Source organism: Cololabis saira, chromosome 20 (assembly GCF_033807715.1).
Source record: "Cololabis saira isolate AMF1-May2022 chromosome 20, fColSai1.1, whole genome shotgun sequence".
Taxonomy (NCBI): Eukaryota; Metazoa; Chordata; class Actinopteri; order Beloniformes; family Belonidae; genus Cololabis; species Cololabis saira.
Window position 1 is genome coordinate 678,834 of NC_084606.1, and position 12,378 is coordinate 691,211.

The 12,378-nt window shown below is 39.3% G+C and overlaps 1 protein-coding gene across 2 annotated transcripts in view; it reads right to left on the reverse strand.

Moving 5' to 3' along the window:
• slc10a7 (solute carrier family 10 member 7) overlaps window positions 1-8,795 on the reverse strand; it is a 28,020-nt gene extending 19,225 nt beyond the window's left edge. For both annotated transcript variants that reach the window (XM_061709803.1, XM_061709804.1), the window contains exons 1-7: window positions 8,572-8,795; window positions 5,201-5,283; window positions 3,521-3,657; window positions 1,921-1,996; window positions 1,794-1,832; window positions 1,640-1,675; window positions 80-163 (exon numbers count right to left, since the gene is read on the reverse strand). In XM_061709803.1, the coding sequence (XP_061565787.1) occupies window positions 80-163; window positions 1,640-1,675; window positions 1,794-1,832; window positions 1,921-1,996; window positions 3,521-3,657; window positions 5,201-5,283; window positions 8,572-8,671 (555 nt within the window). In that variant the 5' untranslated portion in view covers window positions 8,672-8,795. The remainder of the gene's footprint in view (window positions 1-79; window positions 164-1,639; window positions 1,676-1,793; window positions 1,833-1,920; window positions 1,997-3,520; window positions 3,658-5,200; window positions 5,284-8,571) is intronic.
• Between the last annotated feature and the right edge of the window lie 3,583 nt (window positions 8,796-12,378).

The window sequence follows — 12,378 nt, forward strand, 5'->3', positions numbered from 1 at the left end:
CAGCGTGTGTGTGTGTGTGTGTATATATATATATATATATATATATATATATATATATGTGTGTATATGTGTGTATCACCTGTCCCAGCACCAGCGGCACCACCACCGTCATGAAGAGCTGAGAGAAGATGGAGGAGAAGGGGACGGAGGACGAGGAGCCCAGCTGGAAACAGAAACACACGATCAATAAAGAATCAGCTGGAACCAGAAACACCAACTTAGTTTCACTCAATAATAGGGATGTAACAATATATCTGCCACGAAATTTCGCGATACAAAAACGTCACGATACGTGTCGTGGAGGTGACAAACTGTATCTGATATTGGGTTATTAATATTAATATATTGTGTTGACTAGTAACGACCGCACCTCGACCCGTGGACCAAAATCTTCCTCCGCTCAGAAGAAACTAGTCCCGTTTTGGTCCCGATCCCGGGACTCTTGCAGGGTTTAGATCTCTGAACTTTTACTGATGTAAGGCTGGTGTAGAGTTAAGCCTTACCTTATTAAATTAAACCTTTTTGGGGTGGTGAGTAGGATAAACACGGGGAAACTTCTGCTGAGTTCCAGTGTACTTTAATGTCCCTCAACAGTGTAGGATTTTAGAACATCAACACAGCACCTAGTGCCGTACTGTGGCGTATCACTCCGCCCAATCTAAAACAGACTAATCACTACAGATAAAATAGTCCCTGATTTACATCAGAATATAAAGAATATATTTATTAAATAATGAAATAACCTTCTTAACAAAAATAAATCTCCTCTTACACTTATAAGGTGAGCATGAATCAATCTGTTTTATGATGTAAAATAGTATGTAATTATTTACTTTTATTTATTTATTTAATTTTAGTTGTTAAATTTCTGGAAAAGAAAAAAGTCAAGTCATACATGAGAGAAACTATTCAGTTTGTGTCTAAATATTTGTACTTGTATGAAACTGAAGATGCATAATGAAAACCTGACATTTACTTTTAGTTCAGTTGTGGAAAATGGTTGGCCTGGCTTTCTCTTTAAAACTTAAACAGTTATAAAGCATTACAAACTGGAACAATAGGGCAAACGCACAGCATTGTTTTGTATTTTGTGTCTTTCAAATAAAAGACAATTTTTTCCAGTCATTTGTTCCTCATTCAAGGTTGTTAAAAAAATACTGCTATAATATTGTATCGTTATCGTGAGATTAGTGTATCGTTACACCACTACTCAATAAAGACTGTAAACATTCATCCCTGCAGGTTCGTCTCATTTCTGGAGTCAAAACATAAAAAGTTCAGGCTCCAAACAAAGGCAACAATTAAATTAAGTAAATTAAAGCAAATCAAATATCAGTGCCTTTACTGTGTACGTTTCTACTTTTCTACGCCATAAACTTTTTTGTTAATCATTTTTCCTAAATATTTAGAAAAACAACCCAAATATATATTTTTCAGCCCAATTGGGCTGAAACTTGGCCAACCTGGCAACACAGATTCAGACCCTCCCCAGGAGATTCTCCTCAAAACCATGAAAAAAAACTTTTTAATGACGACTGGAAACATTCCCTCTAAAATGAAGAGACTTAGATGGAGATTTAAGACAAATTAGGACATTTAAAAGGCCTTATTTTAGCAACAGACGTCTCGGGGAACTTACGAACAGAAGCAGCAGCGCCGGCGTCACCACGATGCCCTGCAGGACACACAGGTCAGAGGTCACTCAGGGGTCAGAGGTCAGTCAGGGGTCACTCAGGGGTGAAGGTCAGAGGTCAGTCAGAGGTTAAGGTCAGGGGTCAGACTCACTGACTTACCAGGAAACTCCCGAAGGCCGAGTTGAAGATTGCAGCCGCCTGAAGGAGGAGACAGTCGTCATGACAACAGAAACACCAACACTGCTGTGTGTGTGTGTGTGTGTGTGTGTGTGTGTGTGTGTGTCACCTCGTTTCCCCCCACAGCTTTGGTCAGGATGACGGCGGAGGAGACAGGTGGAGGCATGCAGCTCACCGTCTGCAACCTGGACCAGAGAAGAGAATCAGACCTGGACCTGGGGCCTCATTTATAAAAGAGTGTGTAGGATTCAGACTAAAAGTGCACGTAAACCCAAAAGCCGAAAATGGCGGGCGCAAAAAAAAAATCCTGATTTATAAAACCGTGTGCACGCACACTTGCACGCAATGTTCTCTTTATAAATCCCAGTCCAGCTGGAAGGTTGAAGGTGAATTCTCCTCATATCCCGCCCTCTACACGCCCACTTTTTACCAAGAATGGTATGTTCTTGCATATGAATGAGCCTGCTGAGCAAAGCCTAGCTGTGCGAAGACGGCCCGGCAGCCCCCGCTCCCCCTCCTCCCTTCAGAGCTGCTCTAGGCTGATTTATGGTTCTGCGTTACACCAACGCATAATTCAGACTTAAAAGTAAACACAACATGCGCACACGTACCCGGCATGACAGGCAGACACACACGGGGAGAAGAGACTATTGCTTTAATTTTTTTAAAAACTTTATCCTTATGAACGCAATTGTTATATAGTCCAACTTTCCTTATTTTAATCAGAACACTTTCTTTTTTCCTCTTCGGCGTGGAGTAGTGGGCTCGGGGCGGCCGCCCCCCCCCTGCCCCCCCGCCTGCCCCGTTAATGGTCCTGACTGACTGAGCTTCACACACGGACGACACGGTCAGCGCCATTATATTATAAATCTGTATGACATGAATGTGCTTCATTTCTCCACCTCACCACCTGCGTCTCCAGTTCCCCAGATCTTCCCCAGATCTGGAGTAAAGATATGCACTTTTTTTTAGTTAGTTTTTTATTTTAAATCCCAACCTTTGTGTAGAAGGTGGCTTGCGCATCTTTCAGGCCCTTTTTCTGCGCAAGCGAGCTTTATAAATGAAGGTCTGGACCTGGTCCAGACCTGCACCTGGACCTGGACCAGGTACCTGGTCCAGACCTGGCAGCTTCTAATTGGTACTTTTCCACCAGCACCTACTCAGTGCGACTCGTTTGTTTCCACCCCCAGATCAGCAGTAGGAGGTTGGAGAAGCTGCTGGGTGACCAAGGTGAGCTTTTGCGGTGGCTAAGCTAAGGAATAGCTCCCACCAAACATTAGATCTGCTCTGACCCTGGAGGATTTTAAGTCTTCTTTGAAAACATATTTCTTTTCTTTTTCTTTTGTAGGTGAGTCGTGGCCACATCTGTGAGAATTGATTGTGCACTTTGTTCTTTGTGTGTCTGTTTTTTGCCGTCTATTTTCTATTCTTTATTACTATATTATTGACCATCTTAGTACGTTAGTGATTTTATTGATTCTACACTCTGTACTGTATTTTCTTTTGGTATCGTTTCATTTTAATGTTTACTGTACAGCACTTTGGTCGACCTCGTGGTTTTATAAATGTGCTATAAAAATAAAACTGACATGTAAAGCGGTTCCTGCAGCAGCAACACAGAGTACACTGTACCGATGCTGAATGGGAGTGTTTGTGTGGACGGGTCCGCCCCGCCCTGGGGCCCCGGGCCCCCCTCTACCCCCCCTCACCCTCTCAGCAGCCATTGGTCGATGAGCGTGAGCTCCAGCAGCCGCAGCAGCAGCCAGACGGCCAGGGGGAAGAAGACGAGGGTGAAGATCTGGACGAACAGATGCAGACGGACGTGGAGCAGTGCTGAGGTCAGCTCCTGCAAGAGAGGGGAAACTTACCCATGATGCACCGGGGGGGAGACTTACCCATGATGCACTGGAACCATCTCCCCCCATGTATAGTTGCAATAATCAATAATCAATAATCAAGGTGTCAGGTTTTAAAGGAGACTGAAGCAGCTGTGGTTCAGAAGGAAGTCTTGATCTGTCCTAGGTATATACTAGTGATGCACCGATTGTTCAGTAACCAAACTTTTTCGGCTGAAAATGACAAAAAAACACTTTCGTGTTCGGTGGAATAGGTGGGAAAAAAAACGAACAATTAATAACGGCGTTGTAATATAAGGAAATAGACTGGCCGCTCCGTAACTGTTGCACCACAAACATAAATCGTTGGCCAACCAAAAAGTAACCACATAAGAATTTTACCAACATTCACCAGCAGGTGGAACCAAAACAACATAAATCAATCTATTACAGGTTTAGATGAGGAAATCAAACGTGGAAGAGCGTGGAGTGAAGTGGTGCAAACATGTCAGCAGTGTGGAAGTATTTTAGAGTAAAGAATAATACAAGAATGGCTGTTTAACATGAATGTTCTGCTCAAATATCTAGAGGGGAAACATCTGCAAAGTCTTTCAGCTACAAGTTTGATTTATCATTTGAAATGATAAAAAACCCTGAGCGCTTTAATGCATTTTTATTGTTTTAAGGCCTATGTTACAATGTTCAGTCAGTTAAGCCTAACGTAAGCTCAAAGATGGCCAAAAAATGTATTTTGCTAATTTATTTATTTATTTTAAGTTATTGTTCTTTGCTGGTATAATGTCTGCTGGAATATTTAAGAAATGCTGGGAAATTAAAAAATGTTCAGTTTTTTATGTTCAACAAATGTTTTCTACCTTGTAATTTTGTAAAATATTTTTTTCTTTTAAAAGCCTAAATCAAATGTATTTGATTTATGCAATGGTGAAAAAAATTGGCAAAATAAATGAAAAACTGTGAAGAACCATGTTCGGTATTGTTCGGTATTCGGCCAAGTGTTTATTATTATTTTCGGTTTCGGCCGAAAAAATTTCATTTGGGTGCATCACTAGTATATACTGTGATTATGTGCAAATTTTAAGTATATTCTAAATTTAATAGTAACTATATTCTAAATTACTGTAGGCTATGAGTGTATATATAGTATAGTAGTATAAGTATATAATAATGTATAAGTATATTATTATATATAGTATATTTATACTACTATAAATACAGGTGTAGGTGAATTATAAATTATAAAGTCGTTGCAAACTATTTTGCTCAAAAGTGGAACAGATCTGGTGATAGTAGCAAATATTGTTATTTAAGATGTGGATGGTTTTGGTTGGTTACTTAATCAAATCAATTTATTATTTCAGGAATTCTAGTGAATGTTTTTCACCCTTTTTGAGTTGGATTATTGTTCTTTTGTATGTCTATGTGTGTTTACCCCAGGAAGACTAATGGGGATCCTTCCTAAATAAACAAATAAATTCACCAGGTGGGGGGGGGTCAAACCCTTACCCACAATGCACCGGGGGGGGGGGGTCTCACCTCCGTCTTCAGGGACAGGCCGCTGTTGAAGAAGATGAGGGAAACGGCCACGTAGGCGACGGTGATCTCCGGCTTCAGAGGACCTGACGGAGGACGGGAGGGGGGGGGGTTAGTTTAGTTTATTTCAGTCACACACAGGATTGTCTCAGAAAATTTGAATATTGTGATAAAGTTCTTTATTTTCTGTAATGCAAAAATGTCATACATTCTGGATTCATTACAAATCAACTGAAATATTGCAAGCCTTTTATTATTTTAATATTGATGATTATGGTTTAAGTTTAAGATTCACAGAATATTCTAATTTTTGGAGATAGGATATTTGAGTTTTCTTAAGCTGTAAACCACTCAATAATTTGCCATCCAGATTATCTGTGCCAGGAGACTACATTACCCACAATCCCCCTGACTACAGTAACAGAAATTACTGTAATGATCATATATAAGGCGCACTGTCAGTTTCTGAGAAAATTCTAGGCTTTTAGGTGTTTTAGCCTTATAGTGCGGAAGATACGGTATATATATATATATATATATATATATATATATATATATATATATATATATATTTATGTTTCCTGTTTCTCATTTTACACAGTCTTTGTTTCCACAGTGTTTACACGTGTGCACTCTTACGGAGCTGCTGCCTGATCTCACCGTACCAGTATAACGATAATAAAGGCTTTTATTCTATTCTATTCTATAAATACACAGACATGACTATTGTGTGCAGGTTTGGGGTAACGCCTAGAAAACAAATACAAACTCTATTTTCTTATTCCAGAAAAGAGCTTTAAGGATGATTAATAGATCTGACTATTATGAACCTACAAATAATTTCTTTATTAAATATAATACTATAAAATTCCATGATATAGTAGAGCAGAAAACTGTTTTATTTGCCTTTAAAGCAGAAACTGCTTCCAAACTGCATTCAGGATTTGTTCCAAATAAAAGAAATAAAACTCATGTTTGAGACGACGACAGTAAGAACTAATATTAAAAAGAGATGGAGAGAAATATGGAATAGTTGTGACAACGAGCTAAAAATGTGCAGTTCTATCTACAAGTTTAAGGAAATGTTTAAAGAAAATATTGTAAATAAATATAAAACACTATAACTATAAAGTATATTATCAAAAACATTCTAGAATGTGAAACGTCAATTTTATATTTTGTCTTATTTATTTATTTTTGTCTTCTTTATGCATTGTTTGTTTCCACGGATTAATGTTAATGTTTCAGATTTAAGTTGATAAAAGATAAAAAGTGAAGAAGCTTCGGCTTTTCTGCAAAAGCAACGTTTATTTTATTTTTTTCATTGTTTGTTTTGTAAAAATGACTTAACTTGTACAAAACTTAAGACCGAAATAAAGACTATTCATTCATTCATTCTTATCTTTTTTCCCCTTTTTTTCAATTACAGCCAGAACTCCCAAATATAAATGCACATAATGATTTTTTTAACATAATAAAGAAAGTACATTGTTTAAAATGTAAATGTTTAAAAACTTCTGCACACTCTGCTAGTGTTTTATTTTTTGCTTTAAACATGATTAAACATTGTTCTATAATAAACCAAGTCTCTAAACTTCAGAATAGGAGAATTTAAAAACAATGTATGATCATAATATCCTGCTTTATTAATGATGCGTAAAGCTCGTTTTTGTAGTAAAACTATTTTATCAGTTATGGTTTTAAACGTAGATCCCCGTAGTTCCACACAGTAAGTTAAATAAGTATCAGTGAACGGTAAATTAAGTATAAACTTTTATGATTTAGCACGTACATATTCAACATGTTTTTTCCAGTTAAGTTTATGATCGATCACAAACTCTTCCAATTTCAGTATTAAAGACTTTTAATTTAATATCACTTCCAGCTTGGTTTCCAAATAGCATACATTTGGTTTTCTTTATATTAAGAGATAATTTATTAACATCAAAGCTGGTTTTGAGCACACTCTTGTTCAACAGTGTGCAAAAGTTCTTCTAAATTTCTCCCGGAGGATTTGAGTACAAATTTGTGTCATCAGCAAATATACAGTAATACATTTTGACTCATCGAAAACAAATATCATTAATAAACAGTGACACGGGAGTAAAAACTCATCTTTTTTGTTGTTTTTTTTCCCACAAGATTAGAGAATATTCTTTGGTATTTATAAAATATCAGACTAAAATAATGCGTTTTTCGGTCCTGTGGGACGAAAAAGTGTCTTAAAACTATGTAAAACCTCCAGAAAAGGCTCAGAGAAGAGTTTTATTCAGTAAAAACAGTAATTATTAGCAATAACTGATTATCAGTCGCACCTTTGCAGCGTGCTGCCTTCAGGGACACCTCGGAAACCTCAACCCCTTTGTTTCTTTTAATGAATCCAAAAGCTTAACTGCAGGTTTTCAGCTCTCATTGACCTCTGATATATCCAGACCTCGAACCCACATCTTTGATAGGAAATTACTTGATTAAATTAATCAATTAACAGTTAATCGCCGCTTATAAATGATAATAACAATAAATAAAAGGCATTTTCTTTTAAAACACATTTTCTTTGAACTTTTTCACAGTTATATAGATTAGGCCTACTAATATTAGCCATTGTTGTCATGTTTGTGTCAATAAATATTTGACTAAGGACAGGCTTTGTGACGTAGAATTGTCAAAATGGTTTCATTCATCGCACGAATCGGCACAGATTACTTCATTTTATTTGTTATTTATGTTTTAATTGTGTCTTGCCGCTTTTAATGTTGATGTAAAGAACTTTGAATTACCTTGTGTTGAATTGTGCTAAACAAATGAGGAATATAACATGCCTTGTGCATTCTGTATTTAAGCAAAAATAATTAGTTACAACTTATTGAGGGATTCTCAGATTCAAAAGAAAACACTGCTCATCAGGTCATTGTTAATCGATCGATAAGGTCATGAATGAATGAATTAATCAATAATCAGCCTCCATAGTCGTGGTTCTTTCAGGTGAGAGCGAGTTTACCTGCCTGTCGTTGACGCGTCTGCCGTTTCCGAGGCGCCGTGAACGCAGCACAGTAGCTGTAAAGGTGCGACTGATCGGCTCTTATCGATCCTTATCCTGAGATAACCGCGTTTTACCGCCGCTATAAACCCGTTCATCTCGGAAACAACTCCCCCTTTACCCACGCTGTTCTCTTATAACGAAATAAGCGTTTTAAGCCGCAGTTTTACGTTAAAAGGAAAGTAGTTCTTATACTAAGACAGGTCCTTTAGTGCGACGTGTCCCTCCGCCGGCAGGTCGGCGTGAGAAAGTAGTCCCACTTCTAAACTCCCTGAAAGTGGGTGAATGAGCGGCCAGACGGGATTTCTGGGCCAGAATCAGAAGGTGCGGGTCTCACCTCCTCTCACGCCGATGTTCGGCTGCAGTTTGGCGGACAGGATGACCAGCACGATCCCGATGATGAACCACTCCTTCCGCAGCCGGGCCAGCAGCCCCATGATCCCCGGGGGGGAGCTCCTTCCTGGGGGGAACCAGCCGGGATGCTCCGGTCCTGCTCCGGGTCTCCGGGTCTCCGGTCCTGCTCCGGGTCTCAGGAAACCTGCACAGCCGGAGCTGCTTCCGGACACGTGGCCTGTGGGCGTGGTCTCGCGCTGACACACCCCCCCCGTGACGTCACGGGAGCTGCCAGTAATGGGGCTTGGTCACCAAGGTGCATTCTGGGACGCGGCGGCCATGTTGGCAGCGTCGTGAGTGTAAACCGCACCAAGTGAACAGACGCAACGCAAAAAGGTTTAAGAAAATGTTTAAATAAAATATTGTAAATAAATATAAAACACTATAACTATAAAGTATATTATCAAAAACATTCTAGAATGTGAAACGTCAATTTTATATTTTGTTTTATTTATTTTTTTGTCTTCTTTATGCATTGTTTTTTTCCACGGATTAATGTTAATGTTTCAGATTTAAGTTGATAAAAGATAAAAAAATTGAAGAAGTTTCGGCTTTTCGCAAAAGCAACGTTTATTTTACTTTTTTCATTGTTTGTTTTGTAAAAATGGCTTAACTTGTACAAAACTTAAGACCGAAATAAAGACTATTCATTCATTCATACTTATCTCTTTTCCCCTTTTTTCAATTACAGCCAGAACTCCCAAATATAAATGCACATAATGATTTTTTTTTAACATAAAGAAAGTACATTGTTTAAAATGTAAATGTTTAAAAACCTCTGCACACTCTGCTAGTGTTTTATTTTTTGCTTTAAACATGATTTGCATTGTTCTATAATAAACCAAGTCTCTAAACGGGTCTCCGGGTCTCCGGTCCTGCTCCGGTTCTCGGTGTCCGGTTCTCAGGAAACCTCAGCCCCCCAATCTCGCACTCAGAAGGCACGCCGGTTTCCCCCAGTGTCCAGCCGCGGTACTGCAACCAAAAATCCCATGTGGCCCAGAAAGCTTTTTTCCCATAGACCGCAATAGTAAAAGAGAGGCCTCTAAAACTGTTCACAGGAACCTCCAGCTGTAATCACCGGCTATTACTAATCTTTGTATTCTATATTTTTAAGTCATGGACTTTATATCCGTCAAAATTGTTTTATAACGGCCAGAAAAGTCAAAGAAAAGTCTCTTTCTGGGCGTGACGTCACGGCTGACGTCACAACCGTGTCCGTGCATTCCACGGATGTTTTATATTAATATATATTATGTAATTATATTATATTAATACATTAATAATATATGTAATACTATACATGTAATAATATACATTAATTAATATATTATATTAATACATATATTAATATTCGCGTCATTGCCCCGGGGCATGATGGGAGGCCCCAGAGCATCATGGGAGGTGACTCAACTGTGCATTCTCTATGGGCCCGTTAACGCGGAAGTAAACCCGGAAGTCAGACATTTTTTCAGCGTCTGCGCTGAGTGAGCAAAATCCATCTAAATGAGTGGGCAGCAATTTTCGATGTTCCATCCAGTTAATATTATAGATCCATGGTGTAGGGTAGCACCAAGTGAACAGACGAAACGCAAAAAAGTTTAAGAAATTATTTAAAGAAAATATTGTAAATAAATATAAAACATTATAACTATAAAGTATATTATCGGGTACCGGGTCGGTGTCCGGTTCTCAGGAAACCTGCACAGCCGGAGCTGCTTCCGGACAGGTGGCCTGTGGTTGTGGCCTCGCGCTGACACGCCCCCCGTGACGTCACGAGCTCCCAGTAATGCGTTTTTTTTTAGTTTATAGTTTTATAGCACAGCAGAGGATGTACTTCCTGCGGCAGCTGAAGAAATTCAACCTGCCAAAGACAATGATGGTGCAGTTTTACACGGCCATCATTGAGTCCATCCTCACCTCCTCCATCACCGTCTGGTACGCTGCTGCCACTGTGAAGGACAGGAGCAGGCTGCAGCGTATCATCCGCTCTGCAGAGAAGGTGATTGGCTGCAATCTCCCATCCCTCCAGGACCCTGAAGCGTGCAGGAAAGATTGCAGCAGACCCCTCCCACCCCGGACACAAACTGTTCCAGACTCTTCCCTCTGGCAGGAGGCTGCGGTCCATCAGGACCAAAACCTCACGCCACAAGAACAGTTTTTTCCCGTCTGCAGCTGTCCTCGTCAACAAGGCCCCGGTCCCCCCTCCCCCCCTCCTACCAAGGACTGCCCCCCCATCCCACTCTACGTTACATTAACGTAAAAACTCCAATCCTGTAACTTTTGCACAGACTCATATCCGGCACTTTACAAACCTCACTGTACATTTCTGTCTATACCTTTTACCTATCCTAAGTTTCTAAGTCACTTTTGTACAGACTCACCCGGCACTTTAAAACCTCATTTTGTACATTTCCGGTCTACATTTTATTTTACTGTTTATACTTTTTATTGTTTATACATTTCATCTTATTTTATCTCTTATATATTTGTTTTTATATTTGTATTGTGTTGCACCAATCCCCATAACAAATTCCTCGTGTGAAAACTTGGCAATAAACCCTTTTCTGATTCTGATTCTGATTCTGATTATTTGGATCCCCATTAACTACAGCAAAACTGCAGCTATTCTTCCTGGGGTCCGACACATAATACACAATACATGACAAAACATAAAATAAAAGCAAACCTAAAGAGGTAGTAAAGAAAAAGAAAAGAAAAAAGTAAAAAAAGGAAATTCTAGTACAAAATATATTATATATTTCTGTCAAATAAGACCAGTGCTCCTTTTGACACTCACATTGAGGTTACAGTTATTCCGTTAAACATTTAGATGTAATGCATTACAATATAAAATCATACATTTTTTAAATAGCATCAACCAATAGGGCTTGGTCACCAAGGTGCATTCTGGGATGCGGCGGCCATGTTGGCAGCCTCGTGAGTGTAAACCATGGATGTATTATATAACTGGATACAGTGCCAAAAATGGCCGCCCATTCATTTCAATGCATTCTGCTCAGCCAGCGCATGTGCCGAAAAAATTTCTGACTTCCTGGTTTACTTCCTGGTACACGGGCCCATAGAGCATGCGCAGTTGAGTCACCTCCCATGATGCTCTGGGACACATCAATGGCACCGACACGGCCGTGACGTCACGCCCAGAAAGAGACTTTTCTTTGACTTTTCTGGCCGTTATAAAACATTTTTGACAGATATAAAGTCCATGACTTAAAAATATAGAATACAAAGATTAGTAATTGCCGGTGATTACAGCTGGAGGTGTCCTGTGAACAGTTTTAGAGGCTTCTCTTTTACTATTGCGGTCTATGGGAAAAAAGCTTTCTGGGCCCCATGGGATTTTTTGTTGCAGTACCGCGGCTGGACACTGGGAGAAATCGGCACACCTTCTGAGCGCGAGACTGGGGGGCTGGTGTAAACAAACAGCAGTGTGGTAGCACCAAGGGAACAGATGGAACGCAAAAAAAAGATGTTAAAAAAAATAATGATTATTAACGGTTTGGATCCATATGAAATCTCTTCTAAAGAGTGGAGCTCCGACTTACTGCCTCAGTTCTGCACTGTAGTGAATGAAAGTTCTGACTGCAGCCACAACCACCAGGAAACAGGATTGCAGTCAATCAATTGTCCAGTTTATTTTAAATTCACAAGGTGAATATTGGTTTAGTGAAGTTTCAGGATGATTGCCATGGTTTTTCAATAAGAAAAATAGAGAAACATATTTTCTCATCAA